This window comes from Triplophysa rosa, linkage group LG13 (assembly GCF_024868665.1).
Source record: "Triplophysa rosa linkage group LG13, Trosa_1v2, whole genome shotgun sequence".
Classification (NCBI taxonomy): Eukaryota; Metazoa; Chordata; class Actinopteri; order Cypriniformes; family Nemacheilidae; genus Triplophysa; species Triplophysa rosa.
Window position 1 is genome coordinate 15,231,580 of NC_079902.1, and position 19,946 is coordinate 15,251,525.

Sequence of the window (19,946 nt, forward strand, 5' to 3'; positions counted from 1 at the left end):
ATTTTTGGGTGAAGTATCCCTTTAACATTACATGTATTGTCAGATGCAGACATGCAGTAATAGAATAATCTATTAGCACTTACACTTTGGATTGAAATTTTCACATCAGAGAGAGAAATGTATTTCTCTTTCTCAGGATGATTTTTTGAGCTTTGTTCCAATCTGTCACGTATCTGTCTCTTGTTTCACCTGGTTGTTGTGGACTTTTAGTTTGTATTCCTTAGTTCACCTATTCAAGATGGCGCCGCGGATGGCTGCCTCGGTTTGGAGTGCTCTAGTACTTATGTCTTTTTTGTTTGTTTTTCCTGTTTTAAGCTACTCTTCTTTAATCACTTTTACCAGGGACGAATTGCTTAACATTAAGCAATGCCCTTCTATCAATCTTTTCCCTAATTTTGAAAATTCAGACGTCTTACTGGACATTTTACTCGGAGGAGCGGCAGCTCTGTACAAACGCTCTAAAAGACGCAAGCGGGGAAAGCGAGCGGGTGCGCTCGTCAGACTCCGACGACGCGGATTTAGGACCCCGCTGCCGAGTATACACCTGGCGAATGTCCGCTCCCTTACCAACAAAACGGACGAAATACTCTTACTCACCAGGACAAACAAAGATTTTTCCAACTCCGCTGCGCTGTGTTTCACAGAAACATGGCTCAATGACACCATACCGGACAGCGCGTTACATCTGCCGGGTTTTCAGCTGTTCAGAGCGGATCGCATTGCCGAGTCAACAGGGAAGACACGTGGTGGTGGATTATGTTTTTATATAAACGAAGGTTGGTGCAGAGATATAACAACACTGAAGAAGATGTGCTTTTCGTACTTAGAAGCGTTCTCTATCAACTGCAAACCTTTTTATTCGCCACGCGAGTTTTCCTCATTTATTCTCGTGAATGTTTACATTCCTCCACATGCTTGTGCGAGCGCGGCGCTGCAACAGCTGGCGGATTACATCACTGACACGGAGCAGCAACACCCGGATTCTCTTATTATTATTATTGGGGACTTTAACAGAGCAAACCTCTCCCGTGAGCTGCCAAAATACAGGCAGCATATCACATGCCCCACCAGAGACAGCAACATTCTGGATCACTGTTACACCACAATACGGGATGCATACCACTCTGTTCCCAGAGCAGCTCTGGGTCTCTCTGATCATTGCCTGGTTCATCTTCTTCCGACCTACAGACAGAAGCTTAAATCTGCCAAGCCTGTAGCAAGAACAGCAAAGAGATGGAGCAGCGAAACAGAGCGGGCCTTACAAGCCTGTTTCGACTGCACGGATTGGAGTGTCTTTGAAGCTGCAGCCACTGATCTGGATGAGTTAACTGACACAGTGACATCCTACATCAGCTTCTGTGAGGACATGTGTATTCCCACCAGGACTCGCTTAACATACAACAATGACAAACCATGGTTTACAATGAAACTGAGACAGCTTCGTCAGGCCAAAGAAGATGCTTACAGAAGTGGGGACAAAGTCTTGTATAATCAGGCCAAAAACACACTGACAAAGGAGATAAGAGCAGCTAAGAGAAGCTACTCTGAAAAGCTGAAGAACCAGTTTTCAGCCAACGACCCTGCATCAGTGTGGAAAGGCCTGAAAGACATTACCAACTACAAGCCATCATCCCCTCAGTCTATGGGTAATCAACGACTGGCTGACGACCTGAACGACTTCTATTGTCGTTTTGAAATGCAGAGTCTCACCCTTCACACCCGCCCTGACCCTATCTCTGCTATACCATTAACACCTCCTCTTGACATTCAACCTGCACTTAAGATCTGCGAAGAGGATGTTTGCCAGCTTTTCCGCAAACAAAAGATCAGAAAAGCACCAGGCCCAGACAATGTCTCACCCTCCTGCCTGAAAGTCTGTGCGGAGCAGCTGTCGCCCATCTTCACTAATATTTTTAACAGATCTTTGGAGCAGTGTGAAGTCCCTTCATGCTTCAAACGCTCCACCATCATCCCTGTACAGAAGAAACCCAAAATATCTGGACTTAATGACTACAGGCCTGTTGCTTTAACATCTGTGGTCATGAAGTCATTTGAGAGACTTGTACTGGCCCACCTGAAGGACATCACCAGACCACTTCTTGATCCCCTCCAGTTTGCTTACCGAGCAAACAGGTCTGTGGACGATGCAGTAAACATGGGACTGCATTACATCCTACAACACCTAGACAGACCAGGGACTTACGTCAGGATCCTGTTTGTAGACTTCAGCTCGGCCTTCAACACCATAATCCCAGACCTCCTCCTGCCCAAGCTTACCCAGCTCTCTGTGCCAACCTCTACCTGTCAGTGGATTATTAACTTCCTGTCGAACAGGCAGCAGCTAGTGAGGTTGGGAAAATTTAAATCCAGCACATGTACCATCAGCACCGGAGCTCCTCAAGGATGTGTTCTTTCTCCACTGCTATATTCACTCTACACAAACGAATGCACCTCTACAGACCCTTCTGTCAAACTCCTGAAGTTTGCAGATGACACCACAGTCATTGGCCTTATTCAAGATGGTGATGAATCTGCCTACAGAAAGGAGGTTGCTCAGCTGGCTGCCTGGTGTAGTCAAAACAACCTAGAGCTGAATGCATTCAAGACAGTGGAGATGATAGTGGATTTCAGAAGGAACCCTCCATCACTTCCTCCCCTCACCATCCTGGACAGCACTGTGGATACTGTGGAGTCATTCAGGTTCCTGGGCTCCACCATCTCTCAGGACCTGAAGTGGGAGTCCCACATAGACTCCATTGTAAAGAAGGCCCAGCAGAGGTTATACTTCCTCCGTCAATTGAGGAAGTTCAACCTACCACAGGAGCTACTGACCCAGTTCTACTCAGTGGTCATCGAATCTGTTCTGTGCACTTCAATTACTGTTTGGTATGGCTCGGCCACCAAATCAGACCTACGAAGACTACAACGGACAGTTCGTAGTGCTGAGAAAATTATTGGTGCTCCTCTGCCCACACTTCAGGACCTGTACGATTCCAGAGTGAAAAACAGGGCAAGAAAAATCATCATTGACTCCACACACCCAGCACACAAACTCTTTGATCTGCTGCCCTCTGGCCGGCGCTTTAGAGCACCAAACACCAGGACTTCCAGACACAGAAGCAGCTTCTTCCCCCAGGCAATCTCCCTCCTAAACAGATAACTGCTCCTTAAGAGCAATATTCCACTTCCACTACTCCTATAGTGTGCACTATAGTGCCTTATTATATCTACATCTTATGTATACATGTATATAACACTACCTCTACTTACTAAATTATCCATTTGCACAAGTGTACATACAATCTGTTAATATGTTTATTCTACTATATACTACCCTGTACAATGTCTCTTATATGTTATTATCCCCCATTTTCTGTAAAATAGTCTTTATTTTATATATGCACAATTTAGAATCTTTTAGACTGTAAATCGTATTATATTGTATTGTCATTGTGTTGAATGTCTGTACTAGAAGCTTCCAACACCAAAGAAAATTCCTTGTGTGTGCAAGCACACTTGGCAATAAAGCTCTTCTGATTCTGATTCTGATTCCTGTTTCCTGTGTTATGTTGGAGTTCTTTGTAGTTCTTTTTGTTCATTGGCTCCCAGTTGATTGTCTCCCATGTGTGTCTTGTTACCCTCATTAGTTTGTATATTTATACCCCTGTGTTTCTCTTGTTAGTGGTCTGGTGTTATTGCATTGTATGGATGTTCTTTTGTTGTCTCTTCGAGTTTCGTATCTGTGTTCTTTGGTTTTATTAAATATATATTTACTGCATTTGGATCCAGCCTCATTGTTACAGAATACCAGACCAACAATGGATCCAGCAGATCTTGTACCCCCAGGAGCCTGCTTACTTATGCTACGCCAGGGTTGCCGCTCCCTTGAGGATCACACACAGGATTTCTTGGACCTAGCCGCCTCTGCACCACGGCCCAGGGCCGTCTCTGCGAGACGTCCGTCTCTTTTGTTCATTGGCTAGTTGATTGTCTCCCATGTGTGTCCTCATGACAGAGTAAGTTCTGGCATGAAACTCTAGATGGCGCAGTCCTAAAGTCTAAACCAGTCTGACATAATAATTAATACACGGTGAAGCTGATTGGTTCCCTCCATATCAGCAGCCAATGAGCTTGCTGCTCTACATTTAAATATTGGTTAGTGTTTGTCGTAGCAGCGCACGCATTTCAGAAAGTATCCAGACTGAAGATAAGTGAATGATATTTTACTCCTTGCTTACTCACTGTGCATAATGTGTGGTCGGCCTAATTTATTTTAAAATGATTAACCATGTAACAATCAAATAAGTTTTATATTAGCAGTCTCGCATTGTATGCTTGAGCTAACATTAAGCTATTGGCAGTAGCATTTACACATCTGCGTTTGTACAGCTCGAGCAACATGCAGCTAGAGCTATCGCTCCATTACCGAAGTAACCTATAGGAAAACAGGCTAATTAAATAAACTTCTCGGTCGTTTGTATTTTTACTGGTGTACAGCCTGTCCTAGGAACCAAAGTTGTTGTCCACACGGACTGATTTAAGTGTTACACAGGAAGACAATTTGGTGAATGCTCATCTCTGCATCTTGTCTATGCTCCGTATTATGCTTCATGTCTTCCTGTAACTAAATCTGTGCATATTTTTGTTATCTAGTACGCATAGATGTCCGCCGATCTTTGTGGTTTCCCATGGTGAGTGTTGAGCGCCGTAGCGGCTGTAATTCGCCACGAGAGAATACGCCAAATGGCATTAGCTCGTGCTGTGTTACACGCGTTTACATTTATAACTTGTTATTGCCAACTACACCATGCCTATTTGCATTTGATTAGGTGCTATTTCTGTAATGATGCAGATTGATTGTCTGATGTTTATTTGTATATATTTGTGTATAATGTCAGTGTGAAAATGGTTCTCCGTACATATGGTTGTAATTATACTCTTTATTGTAATACAGATATCATTGCCAAGAATAAGTGGTGCAGATGTCAACCAAGATGTCTATAAATGCATCTTCGTGAAGAATCTCTTTTTCAATCACTGATTCTTTTACCTGAATCCTGTCCACAGTTGGCCACCTCAATTAGTGAATGTGCGCAACGGCAGAAGCATGTGCTTCATTTGATTTTGATGGCTCGACAATAAGTATGACCTTATCTTACAAAATCTTGATAATTTGCTACGGTAGATGCTGGGGTCTCATCTTTTGGACTGCAATGTATCTTTGTTAATTAACATTGCACTTTGCGCGTCTACTAGAATTAAGCCGGCCGGTAGCCAAGGCTCACATAGTCATAGGCATCAGCGTTAAGCCAGTTGCTGGTAGCCAAGGCTCACATAGTTATAAGCTACTAGTGTTAAGCCGGTCTGAGAGGAACCCAAGGCACACATAGTCATAGGCCACTAGTGTTAAGCCGGTCGGCGTGGTAGCCGAGGCACACATAGCCATAGGTCATTAGCATTAAGCCGGTCGGAGAGGTACCCAAGGCAAACATAGATAGTAATACATGCGGTTCTTATAGCCCTTCGGGGCAGCAGCAGTACACATGTCTTGGCGATAGATCTGTTGGGAGGTGTTCCTGTTCTTTGGCTTGCATTGTTCATTCTGTATATCCTGCTTTGATGGGGGTTTATTCATGTTATATGTGCAGCAGCAGCATTCCTTATATGCACACAGCAGCATGCTGTGGATGTATTGGCAGTAGCAAGTCTCCGTACCTGCTCCTTCTCCGCAGCAGCAGCGTAGCAGATCTATTCCGCCAAGACCAAATACATTTATATGTCATGTACACTACCATGCCAAACCCTCCAAGAGTTGTCATGACAGAAATTAGTTTGTGTATTTATACCCCTGTGTTTCTCCGGTTAGTGGTCTGGTATTATTGCATTGTATGGATGTTCTTTTGTTGTCTCTTTGAGTTTTGTACCTGTGTTCTTTGGTGTTATTAAATATATATTTATTGCATTTGGATCCAGCTCTCCAACCTCATTGTTACACAATCAACAAACAACCAAACCAAACGAAAATCAAGTTAACAACCACAAAATTAGACTTTCTAAAAAAAGTCTATAGCCTCTTAAATGTGTAATATCAAACATAAAGTAAAAACCTAATTTTCTACAAGGCTAATTTATTTTTCTGTACATGTTTAAAAGTACAAACACAGATGAAGAACAAAGATCCAAATTCTAAGGATGCCCGAGGTAGATAGATACTGACAACATTTCAGCTCATTCATTAAACTTTAAAGATGTTATTATATTCTCTTACATAAAGTAGATATTGCCCATGTGGTTATTGATGTTGTGAGGTGACCTTTTCTCAGGCTGTGTTCAGTTTACTGTGTGTTTGGTGTAACGGTCCTGTCTGCCCCCTTGTGTTCCCCTGCCAGCTTTCCTCGTGTTTTCACTCCATGGACTCTTATTCACCACACCTTTAACAGTCACTGACTACACTCCCCATAATCCTTTGCACTAGTTCGTCACCATCTTTGATTACACCCGCACCTGAGACTCATGATTGCACCCACACCTGATCTGCATTCCCTGGACCCTTTATATTCCTTGTGTTTTGTTTTGTTCAGGGTCAGGTCTAATTGTAAAGTTGTTACATAGTCTATGTTACCCCTTAGCGCTGACTTATCTGTGGATGTTGATCTGTTTGTGATCTGTGGATGTTGATCTGTTTGTGGTCTATTGGATGTTGATCTGTTTGTGGTCTATTGGATGTTGATCTGTTTGTGGTCTATTGGATGTTGATCTGTTTGTGGTCTTTTGGATGTTGATCTGTTTGTGGTCTATTGGATGTTGATCTGTTTGTGGTCTATTGGATGTTGATCTGTTTGTGGTCTATTGGATGTTGATCTGTTTGTGGTCTATTGGATGTTGATCTGTTTGTGGTCTATTGGATGTTGATCTGTTTGTGGTCTATTGGATGTTGATCTGTTTGTGGTCTATTGGATGGTGATCTGTTTGTGGTCTATTGGATGGTGATCTGTTTGTGGTCTATTGGATGGTGATCTGTTTGTGGTCTATTGGATGTATACCCTGTTAAGTCTGTACCCGTGGATGTTCATTGTTGCACTACTTGTCACCATAAACTGGATTACCACTACTTATGTTTGTCATCGTGTCTGTCATCAGTGTGTGCCATTACATTTGGAGCAAGGTTTGTTTTTCAGAAGGTTCATCAGAGGCCTGATTATATCCTTTTATCTAAGAAAAGCTGTTCAAATCATTGAGCAATAGCCAGTTTATAAAAATTTCAGTCAGTTTTCATCATACTCCAAGTTGGAGGATTAGAGGACGAGGTCAGTCTGTTGCCTAAATCGAGTCATTTCTGTGCACAACTGTATTTTTGTAACTGGTACTACATGCCTGGCTTTCAAACATAATATAATCAGATTTATCTGACTGGTGCTTTATAATGTAATGATGGTCCACATTGTGTTGCAGAGAATGGTGTCAAATTGAAATCAGGTTCTTCTCATCTGTGTTTTGGCAGGTTGGGATCCATTGAAAAGCTGTCATTTAAGATGCATAAATATTCTTCAGACGCAGTCCGTATACTTTAGATGGCCAGTCCGCCCCTGTCATTTCCTATCTCTCTACACGGTACTGTCTGGCAAAAAAGAAAGAAAAGATGCTAAAGAAAGATGCTGAAGATGCTGATATACTCTTTATTTAACCGAGGTGATATCCACCTTAAATAACGGAGCGGTTTAACATCGAGTTCATTTGGTGCTACTTTGGTTTGTCCTGAGTTGCCCAACAAAAAGAAAAAAGATAAGATCTCATGTCCCAACCATTTCTCTTAAACATAATTGGCTGGCCCTGGAGGTGTTTTTTACAGACTGGCAGAGACTAAAGAGTTTATGCTAATCTTCTCTTCCCCAGATGGTATTTTACTTGTGTTTAAAAGGGGTCTCATTAGCTTCATAGGTCAAATCCAATTGATCAGATGTCTGTCAATAAAATCCATGCTGGGTCACCACACTGCCAGATCAAAAACCTGCTCAAATAGCTCATGACTGTACCTTCATTTTAACACTATTTAATGCACATATCTGTGAAACTATTTATGGAATAAATGAAATGGAATAACAACCATGATTTATTTATTTATTTTTAAGTTATTACAAACGGAGTGTATAAACCTGCTGATACATTGATAGACATTGATAATATCAGTGATGTGGTCATTTCACAAAACATGCTGAGCAATTGCATTTGCTCAACGATACCCAACATGACTTTTGTCTAACAAAGACTGTTTTGTATAGTTTTTGGCATGATTGGCATAGAGATGATGCGAGGTGAATTTCATTTTTTGGTAACACTTTATGGTATGTGTACATGAATGATCATGAATTCAGGCATACATTCATGCATGGACTAAACATTACTTGAAGCATTAATACCTCATGAATTATCAGGAAGTAACCTGAGTTCAAAGTCTTCCATTCATGACTTCATGTAAGAACATCTTAAAACATTAACTAAGATGGGTACATCATCATGAATTATGATTTATTACGTATGATCATAATATATTCAATAAAGTATCCAAGTCTCCCAATCATTGACTAAAAGTGTGTTATTTAAAATCCCGTCGTATCATTTTATTCATTTATTTCAAACATGTATTTATTTTCTCCTAATTCTCTGTCTGCAGTTTAGCCTATATTCACCGACCGTAGGAAAAGTGATTAATGTAGCCTGCTTCAACTAGCCTTGCACATAAAACAATATAACCAAAACATAGTTGATGACTAATAATAATCATGACCCTAGAGTTTAGAAGAGTTTGAGAAGATTGCGGCATGTTACAGTGATAACATTTTTTTATAAGCGCAACTTTGTTTTAGAAATGTCCAACATGATTTGGCGTCTAGAGAAATGAGCCGCAAGCAAATTGCAACTCCAGCTTTCACAACTAAGATAGAGAACTATGACTATCGCAAAAATGCTCATGGATCCAGTTTGTGCTAGATCTCACTATCTCTCTCTCGCTCTATATATATATACTGTATATACTATGTCTGAAAATTTATTTTGCCCATTACTCAAACATAGTCAACTCAGATGTGACTCAACACTTCTAATCAATCACCAGGCACGTGCGGGGGGGGGATTTGGGGGCTTGAGCCCAGGCCCTTTTTTTCCTCGAGAGAAAGTGCCCTTTTTCTGGGATTTTTTAAATGTATATATGTATGTGCGCGCGTATGTGTTTCTGTTTGCGCACGACTTTCCCTGTCAAACAATTAGAAAATGTCAGGTCAGGTCGGGAAATGTTGAAAGTTCCGATGCCTTTCTCCCATCCGCGTCTCCACGCAGGCGCGCAGCCGCACATAGCGCACACGCGCAGCACAGCTGTGTGTGTAGCATGTTCGGCACATCAGGCAGAGAGCCGCAGAAATGAAGACCTCCCTCCTTTCCAGTAGCGTTTGTCTTGGTGTGGAGGTGAGTGGTGATGAACAGACTAGCTACATGTGCTTTCGAATTCACACCTAATTATCCAAAACACAAACTGCAAATATTTTTTTGCTAACATCCATCACTTATGAGCTAATGAATAAGATAATGTTTCGCTAAGGCAGAATATCATTGGCATATATGCTAACTTGATGGAGAAACGACAGCTGAATACAGTCAAATTAACAACGTCATCAGAATCGCCTCATTGATATGTAAACCAGGCATTAAGTAATTAAAATGTGCTAACTTGCATACATTTGTCAGGCAATTCAGATGAATATGATAAACAAAATAACTAAAGCATACCACCAGTTATTAGTTAATATGGCTTACATCAAGAGTCTTTTCCCTTGAATGTTATGTGTACATATGCAGATATACAGTATATGCCGCTTGTTTTGGATAACTTAGAAGAAATCTTAAAATGGCTTAAAACAAACAACTTAATGTGTATTTTGGAAATTTCCTTTCCATTAGATCAAAAGAAGACATGAAAGCAAAATAGAGCAACATCTCAAAGTTGAACAGTACAAAGTGTCCTGCCTTAAACAATAACTTGATAAGTTTGATGTCAGACTCCTCATCTAATAACTATGCATTTTATATGTTGTGTATGCTGATAGATCTAAACCGCCCTCCCTCAAATGTGAAACAAAGTTCTTGTCACCCTTAGTGTGTGTGTGTGCGAGTGCGTGGTACAGTAAGTGTAATTATAGCAAAAATAATAATATTAATAATAATTAGTTAAGCTGCTGTATTTTTGTATTTTGTCAATCATTTTTTGCAGTGTGTTTGAATTATTTTTGCAGGTTTTTGTCCTGTAAAATAACAAATTAGCACCAACTGCCTTTTTCAGTTTAGTGTGAAGATCATTGTTGTTGTCCCAAAAACACCAAAATAATTTAAAAAATAATTTTCCACTTGAGCCCATGCCAGAAATGTAGGTGCAGAACATCAGGCAGTGTCCTCCATAAGGCCTGAATCTCTGAATATTTCTTGAGCCGTCGACATAGTCTTAAAGTCTTCTCTTTTCTGACAACAAATGTAGTTTATCTGTGTTGGAATTAGTCCTTATTTTTAATATTTTGACTCCTTTACAGAAATAGAGACTACCAAGTTTGGTGTAAACTAATTGCCCCCACCACCACTAACTTTATCATGAGACTGGCCACCTTGTCACTAAAAGACAAACTTCTGCTCCATTTACAGTAATTCACCCAGGGCAAGCACAAAACTGCTCTTTATTATTTATTTCCAATTATTTTGTTATTGTGTCATACTGTTTATGGTTATGTATGCAACTCATTAGTTACAGATTTTCTTTATTTTTATGATCATTACTTATTTTCTTGCCATGAAATGTGCTAATCATACAACAGCAATACATTTTGTCAGATGTTGTGAAATGATCAGGAATGAAGACATCACCTGCTGTTTTTGTTTTATCATCTCTTGAGGAACTTCTTACCACAAGTTCCTCTGGCTCGTCATGTTTTACCCGATTGGCTGTTCAATGTCAAATGTACACAAGCTCAAGGATTTATAGCCTGAGATGACAGAGACAGATACACTTGAAGATTCAGGCCACAGGTTTCCAGGCTACAGATACCCTGCAACATGTGAGTTATAGTTCACTAGCTTTAATAAAAATTCTGTATCTTACATTGCTTACATGGATAGATGTGGTCTATCTGTAATCTATAAAGCTTTGAAAGACCTGTGCACTCACTCTTATAAAGCAAACAGCTTAATCGTCTGTGTCTATAGAGTTTTGTTTCATGGTTAATATGTTCTGTAATTCCTTGTGCGTTTAAATTTCCCATAACTCTTGCATACACACATTGTTCTGTTGTGTGAAGCTGAAAAATGCAATAGCCAATAGATTTAACATGCAAGGTGGTTCAGTGGTTTTGCTGTTATCATAAAAAAATTGTCCATTTGCATCCTTAACTGCAAAGTACTGCTGTCTAGATAGAAAATGCTGTGATCTAGCATTTTCTCATATGTTAGTTCAAGCATTTTTCTCTCTTGTATATGTTGTGAATGAAATATTAATATACTTTTCTTTTTAAATATTTGTGAAACTAATAAACTTATAACAATAAAAAATTATGAAATAAAGTTGTTATGTTTAAATGTCATTTCAGGTTTATTATAAAACACTCCAATGTTACTGACTAACAAGTAACACAGTTTTTATAGTGTTTATATGGAGTTTGTAATTACCATGATTTCATTGTTTTACAGCCTACAGACAAAAGACAACTTTTGGAACCTAAAAATTTGAGGTGTGTTATTATCATTATTCTTTGCTCTGTATTTTGTGTCATTTTGTCAAAAGACCGTATATTGCCTTAATGTATGCATTGTTCACCAGGTCATGGAGATGCATCAGTGTGCTGTGATTCTTTTGATGGTCTTGTGTGCCTCATTATCCACTGATGCTGTTTCAAATCAAGTAAAAGAGCTCTATAGGAACTTCAAATCGAAGCATGTGTATCGTCAAATGACAACGGACATGTGTGAAGAAGTGATGAGAACAAGAGTCAACCAGTATGAAACTATACGCAAATCTGTAAACACATTCATAACAAATACTAATAACAATATTGGCACGTTTTGTAACCAGTTCCGTTATGGATTGGTTAGAAGTCAAAGTAATAATTATAATGTTGTCACATGTATATGGGGCCGTCTCACTAATTCCTACTATGGTCAAAGTGATACAAACGTGTATATTACATTACGATGTCAAGATGGCTTACCAGTACATTTTGAACGTGTCGGCTAAATGTAAATGCTAAAACTTGCCTCAGGCACCTTCACTTCCTTTTGTTATTTGATTGTTCATGTTCTTTCATTCTTTTACACTGGGTTATTCCAGTATTACAAATGTCTTCGCAATTATCACTATAATAAAATTTAAGCAAAAATGACAATGAATTTCTCTGATTTTTACCTTTTTGTACAACAAATTGTACATTAATTTGGGTTTTGTTACATGTGTGCTTATCTTGTGCTTCAGTGATTTATGTTAGCAACAAGATTCAGGCAGTATGACAGTTTGTTAAAGCACATTTTCAACACCTGAGCTTTATTTCAGGGTAAATTCAAGTAAATTTACAAAATCAAAAGAGGGAGAAAAGGTATGGAACATTGCTTGTGCTAAGACCCTCAATAAACTTTCTCTACCACCAGCATTAAACCTTGTGTGTTTTGAGTTTAAAGATAAATGTCCATTTGACTTGCAAATAATAAAATGGACGTGTTCATTTTAACACATTGTTTTGTCTTATTTATTAAACACAGTGGGCCTCATTTATCAATCTAACGTAGAAACGACCGCAGATCCGTGCGCAGAAATCGTTTTATGACAGGGTTTACGTGTGATTCATCAAACATTCGTATGCTGCCAATCTCATCGTACGAATGATTGTACCTTGATAAATGCGGCGGCTGAAATCGGTCGTAATTTACATATCACGCCCCTATAAATTCAGGGTGTAGACGCCTCGCCCCTAGATTTTGCGACATATTTTTTTGCGACATATACAGATTTTGCGACATATACAGCCCTTTTCACACAGAGATCCTGGAAAATACACGGAAAATGTTTCCAGGAATTTGTCCCAGGATCGTTAGATTTTGTTCATTCACACTGCCAGTGATTTTATGGAATCTGTGCGTGCGTTCACCAGGCCTGGTTCCTGCCAGGTGCAGAAGGGTGGGCTAGCAGGTATCCTGGGGCATATACCCCAACCAGAAAAAATTAAGAAACCATTTTTTAAAAAATCATTTTTTCTGATAAGATAAGAATGTGTTTTGGTGAAATGATCGTTTTTAATTATTTCTGTGAACGTCTGACAACATTTCACCTCAAATTTCATATAAAAATGTTTTTATTTGCCGAAAAAGAACTGCTGAAAACGGGTCAAAACAACAGAAAAGATGATCTGCGTTTTAAAACTGAAACATCGCAAAAAAACAAAACAAGTTCATATTTAGTTTTAAACAACACAAAACTAATGTTTGTACATGTCTTAGAATAAGTTAAAAATATGTTTTATGAAATAACCCTGCTTTTTTAAATGAGTATATTATCATGCTCTCAGTCTTTCATATTGCTGTTGGGTGACTTTCAACAAACACTGCAATATATGACTTCAATACATGCAGCATTTAAATGATTTATGATGTTATAAATATATAAAACAGACATTCATTACAAAAGACTGCAAGATTAAAACAAAAATAATTATTGTTGATTATTGCCCTTTATATGGTAATTGTGTGCGTTAGATTTTGTTGATGTTTTACGCATTAATAAAACTGGACATTAATAGAAGCCTATAAAGAAAGCTAAGAACATTCCTCATCACTGAACGATCTCTGACTTCTGTTTCATTTCGCAAAAAACTCCCGTTTTAATGAATGAATCTGATTACACTGACTGCACAGTGAACTTTACATCATATCTGCTGTTGTTTATGAGGTCCGTGAGCGCGCAGCGCGCCTAAACTAATCTCGATTGCATAGTGTTTCGCTACCACCTTCAGCATGAATTGGGGTGTTTGAGATGGAGGGAGACAGGTTTATTTAAAGATGGATCTTTCAGTCATTCCTGACGGCCGGTAGGTTAAAATCTAGCCTATATTGCAAGCAAATAATAGCTGTTTGTTAATGTTACCGCTTGCGTGACGCGTCTACTTCTCCTTCACAAAATAAGACCGCAAAACTCCCGTTATAATAAATGAATGTGATTTTACTGCACAATTAATTTTACAGGCTGTTTATGATAAACTCAAAGCAAGCGTGCAGTGCGCCTAAAATTCCTTTGCACATTACTTTGCTTCCACCAGCATCTCTGTTACAAACTAAAGCCGCTCTGTGAGTGAAGAGTGGCGTTGCTTTCAACCAATAGAAAATACTAAAATTTTGGTGTTGTTTTTATATTCTCATTGGGTGGGCAAGACAGACATTTAGGTGGGCTCAGCCCTGCCCATGCCTGGAGCCGGCCCTGGCGTTCACACACATCCCGTGAAGGTCCCGTAAAGACACGTGACGTAATATACTGCAATGTAATGTTATGTGCATTTTTTTGTCGTGAAAATAGGGTTGATGACGGTGAAAGATACTTCCTTGCGGTGTTTTTAGGTGGCTAATTTATTTAGTGCCGAATAGGCCTAAATAATCTCTCTTTTTTTGGTTATTATTCTGTAGCATATGTTGTTGCCTTTTGCAAATGACAAATACGTCAATTTTAAAACAAACTTATTTATTTATATTTTTTATTGGTAAATGCAGAACAACGAGGAGGCACAAGAACGCAAGGTAGGCTATAGCCCAACGAGATTAAGCAAAATATAAAATGTCCTATGAAAACAAATATAAGCAAATTGTTCAGGCTTGTTCAGTGCAAATTTACACAGCCTTAATGAAAAAAATATAACGGAATGCTGCGAAGTTAAAATGAGCCAGTATATTTGCAACATAGCCTGAATACAGCCTTTTTCAGTAATATGCTGTACAAAAATGTGAGTTTAAAAATAAGTTTATGGTTTTCAAAACAAAGTTTTTTAGCATTTAGATTTTGTAACCATTTCGCAATGAGATCACGCAAATCGAATGAAAAACCCGTTAATAGGGCCTAAAGCATGTCTGTTGACATTAAGTGGGTTTCCATCACTCTGGATTTATTCGTATTTTGAAGTTTCACATCAGAAACGAGTGATGGAAACGCCAAACTTCGAATTAAAAACCCTTAATTCGCAAACAAGTTTTTATTCTCGCTTGAGGTGGTTTTTCATTTTTTCGGTTTTTCAACATCGAGCCGTATGTTTGCGAAACGTACTTTATGAGAAACTAGTTTTGTTTTACGCACGTGAATTGCTTTTAAATGTAATGTATACTGTAAATGTATATTTATACTTTGTGCACGTAAATTAGGTTTTATTCATGTGAAACTGTTTACGCATGTGTGAATAATTAATGAGACTAAAATCGCTCCATAAAAAATGGTCTGTGGCGGAGGAGACAGATGCATGTTTCTAAGCAGGATAAAGAAGTGGCACCGCCCTTTTTGAGCCTACACACGAAAATGCAGTGTTGCAACAAAAATGCTTGTAACTCATGATGTTTTTGGAGTACAGACCTACGAATAACCTAAGGTTGGTCTCATTTGAAAGAAAACAAATTGCAGATTTTATTTCTAAAGAAAAATCACTAAAAAAAAGGTATTTTAGTTTTAAGTTTGTTGCTATGAGAATACATAAAAATGTTATGTTTTTCTTTTATAAAAAAATACATCAATTTTTTGTATCAGCCTAAAAATGAGATATGTTATAGTCCCAAGTCTCACCAAGCGTTGTGTCAAGTTTGATCTTGTTATAATAAAAATTGACCATTTTGTGGGATTTTTTGCTGCTCTACCACTAAAATCCACTAGGGGGCCACCTAGGTTTGCCAATGCTTGGTTTGACGTCACAAAAAAAAAAATATATATATATATATATTTCACTTTTTATATTTTTCAATAAACAGACACAATGAAAAAATACAAATGGACAGGGACTTGTGAACAAAATGAAAACGAAAAAACATATTATATACTAATATATATATGAAACTATATTTTTGATGCACACTAATTTATGAATCAATTCTTATTTATGAATGAATTACTCTTCCTACATAATTGATTTTGTAAAACACTGATGAAATATGTATTCTAGAGTCTTAGACCTTTCCAAAGATATAATGTTTGTCATGATAAGATAAGAATTTACATGCAAAATTTTGAAGTAAATGTAGGGGTCCCGCTGGCAGGACAGTGGCAGTAAGCACAATATAATTTTTTTTTGATGCACACTCGTAATTTATGGACAAATAACTCTTCGTACATAAATAATTCTAAAACACATTCATGAAATATGTATTCTAGAGTCTTAGACCTTTCCAAAGATATAATGTTTGTCATTATAAGATAATAATTTACATGCAAAATATTGAAGTTGGCCTTCTGGATATTCATTTTTTGATGCACACTTTTGTCATTTATGAATGAATTACTCTTTCTACATAAATGATTCTATGAAACAGTGATGAAATATGTATTCTGGAGTCTCAGACCATTCCAAAGAAATAATGTTTGTCATGATAAGATAAGAATTCACATCCAAAATATAGAAGTAGGCCTCCTGAATATAATTTTTTTGATGTACACTCTTGTCAATTATGAAGGAATTACTCTTCGTACATAAATTATTCTATAAAACAGTGATGAAATATATATTTTAGAGTCTTCGACCTTTCGAAAGATATATAGTTTGTCATGACAAGATAAGAGTTTACTTGCAAAATATTGACTAAATTGAAGGTGTCCCGCTGGCGGGACAGTGACAGTAAGCACGATATATATATTTTTTATGCACACTCTCGTAATTTATTAATCAATTGCTCTTCCTACATACATTATTCTATAAAATGGTGATGAAATATGTATTCTAGAGACTTAGACCTTTCCAACGATATAAGGTTTGTCACAATAAGTTAAGAATTCACATGCCAAATCTTGAAGTAAATCAGCTGTCCCGTGTACGGGACGGTGCCAGTTAACAGGTTAACCCCTTCACTGCCTGCCTGCATCTGGGTTCTTCCCCACGAGACTCCTGACAACATGTGCACTGTAACAAAGGTCTAGTATAAAAACTCTGTATTACTGACACAGACAACAGTAAGATCTTAACTGAAGGTGGTTAGTATTATTGCTGCAAAATGATTGTTTAAAGCAGGTTTTAGTGTTTTTCTGGGTGTTTTATGTATATTCTTTTTATTTATTTTTACAGGCTAGAGACATAACAAGACAGCTGTTTGAACAAAATATTTGATTATCTGGAAGAGCCAGGTATGTTGTCACACTATTTCCTAATACAGTATTTTGTTTATTAGTCACACAAAATCTACTCTAATTATTTAATTGTCGGTAGGAATTGTTTTACTGCACTGTTCACCAGGTCATGAAGATGCATCAGTGTGCTGTGATTCTTCTGCTGGTCTTGTGTGCTTTATTATCCACAGATGTAAGGCAACATTATGAGAAATTTCTCAGGCAGCATGTGTATGGCAACAGATCAGCAAAACGCAGTGGTGGACGAAGTACACAACTTCCTTACTTGAGTGAAAGTACAGATACTACTGGTCAAATATTACTCCACTACAAGTGAAAGTTGTAAAGACAGATTCTTACTTGAGTAAAAGTACAGAAGTACGTGCTTTTAAAAGTACTCAAGTATTAAAAGTAAATTTCCTTTATGTCAGTTGTACATTGTTTTATTGTTGTATACCTTATGCCTCTGAAGCAACCTACTGAATACACTGAGCAGCTCACAGTATCAGTTGTATTAAAGGAGTAGTTCACTTCAACATTTGCCCCCATTGATTTTTATTCCTACTATGGAAAGTCAATGGGGGCAAATTTTGCAGTGAGCAACTCCTTTAAGAGCTTTATATGTTTAGCACATATATGTTGAGGTTAGATGTAATCCTGTATGATCATTTAGCCTAATTATCCTCATTAGCCCCCTAGACCTATATGTATTAATGAGCAGTGTTAATTTATTTTGTATATTCCCTTAACCAGTTTTAGCAGCAATTTACCAGTAAGTAGTAAGGTTCTTGTAAATAGTAAAGTGTAGAAGCCATGAGTTTGTTGGATTTATTACCATTTGTATTACCATAATTTAACTACAAACATGAACTATAGCTAGTATAATGAAACTATGGTGTTTTTAGTTGCTGTGGTTTTACTAAAGATTATTAATTGTAGTATGGTTCCTATATATAGAAAATCGTAAATTTGTGGATACTGTGGTTTTACTGCAAATACCATCCCTGCTGAAAAAACAATGAATTTTTGAAGTAGAATGAGATTTTTAAATTAAATTCCTCTTTGTAGTGTGTTTGGGTACCATCCCACCAATAGAATCCATCACATAGCCTACAAGTAGACAACAAGTATCCATATTACAATTCCCATTATTCCCATTAAATCCATTACATTTTCTGTTGTATTTTGGGCAGGGTTCTATTGTTTTTATTTCAACAGGAATACTTCAACTATAGTTAATTCAGTAAAAACATCATTCATTTTCCAAATCGCTTTAAATGATACAGCAGCAGAGCAGAAGTTAAAACGCAGGCGTAGCTCAAGGTGTACGTGATGCTTATTTACCGTTTAGCCGTTATGCCGATCATTTTCATGACAATGTTTCTATGATCTTTGACTGATCGTAACCCACAGATGATTACACCACACTTTAACATGTGCCCTTTTCGTTTTTTATTGTTCTATTTGCCTTTTTAGAGCGCTATCAACGGTGTAGCTGCGCCGTCGTTTACATTAGTTTAGCGGGGAAGATCCCAGAGTTGCCAGATTTGCGTTTTTTTTTAGTTGCTAAATGGCCTTTCAAAGCTTGCCGGAAAACCGCGAGCTTACAAAAACTGAACTACTTGGCAACATTAAAAGGTCCTGGAAGATCGCAAGCAAGATAAATGATGCACACCGGAAAACCCGCTGCATAGAAACCATTTTCTACTTTGGACCTTTTTATAAATGTAGTGGAGTAAAAAGTATGATATTTGTCTTTCAAATGTAGTGAAGTTAAAGTACAAGTACTCAGAAAAAATAATACTCAAGTAAAGTATAGATACTCAAAAAGTGTACTTAAGTACAGTACTCAGGTAAATTTACTTCGTTACTGTCCACCACTGAGCAAAAGACACATCACACAACCCAACACTGACAACGGCTGCAAAGAAGTTAACACCTTCATACTTGCAAATAAAGACACAGTTAGAGCAGTTTGTACTGGTGGTGGAACCATATATAATAAAAACAAGGACCTATATATGAGCAACCAACCTTTTGCTGTGGTAACCTGTACATTAAAGAGTGGGGCTAGACACCCAAAATGTTTGTACAGAGGTAATAAATCTACTCGTAAAATTGTTGTGGGGTGTGAACAGGGCTGGCCAACACATTATGATGAAGGCATAATTGTATAGATTTCAGGCTGAATACAGCATCACAATAAATTAAACATGACTTTAAAATCTAAATAAAAATATGAATAATAAAGTATATAATATATAAAAAAAGAAATGCAATATTTTGTTGTGACAGACCTCAAATGTTTCAAACGGTTTTGTAAATAATTGTAATAAATGAATAAATTTTGTATAATACATTATTTCTGCATCTCCGTGTGTGCTTACCAATACAAATACAGACAGGAAAAGTAAAAGGAAACGAAAGTACCTAAAATACTGTAACCTCCTGTCAACTCTATGACTATAAAACAGTCTCACCACCGTTATATTGTATGGTGACTGTACTGTAAATGCGAATTTCTGCAATTCAGTAGACGACTACTTGCATTTTGGCTACCTACCTATTTAGTTATACCTACGAAATG

At 37.8% G+C, this 19,946-nt stretch overlaps 1 protein-coding gene across 1 annotated transcript; it reads left to right on the top strand.

Moving 5' to 3' along the window:
- Positions 1 to 4,072: 4,072 nt before the first annotated feature.
- rnasel3 (ribonuclease like 3) lies at positions 4,073 to 19,662 on the top strand. Its single transcript, XM_057349109.1, has 3 exons — positions 4,073 to 4,691; positions 17,319 to 17,675; positions 19,111 to 19,662. The coding sequence occupies exons 2-3, from the start codon at positions 17,490 to 17,492 to the stop codon at positions 19,534 to 19,536; spliced, it is 612 nt and encodes a 203-aa protein (XP_057205092.1). The 5' UTR covers positions 4,073 to 4,691; positions 17,319 to 17,489; the 3' UTR covers positions 19,537 to 19,662.
- The last annotated feature ends 284 nt before the right edge of the window (positions 19,663 to 19,946 follow it).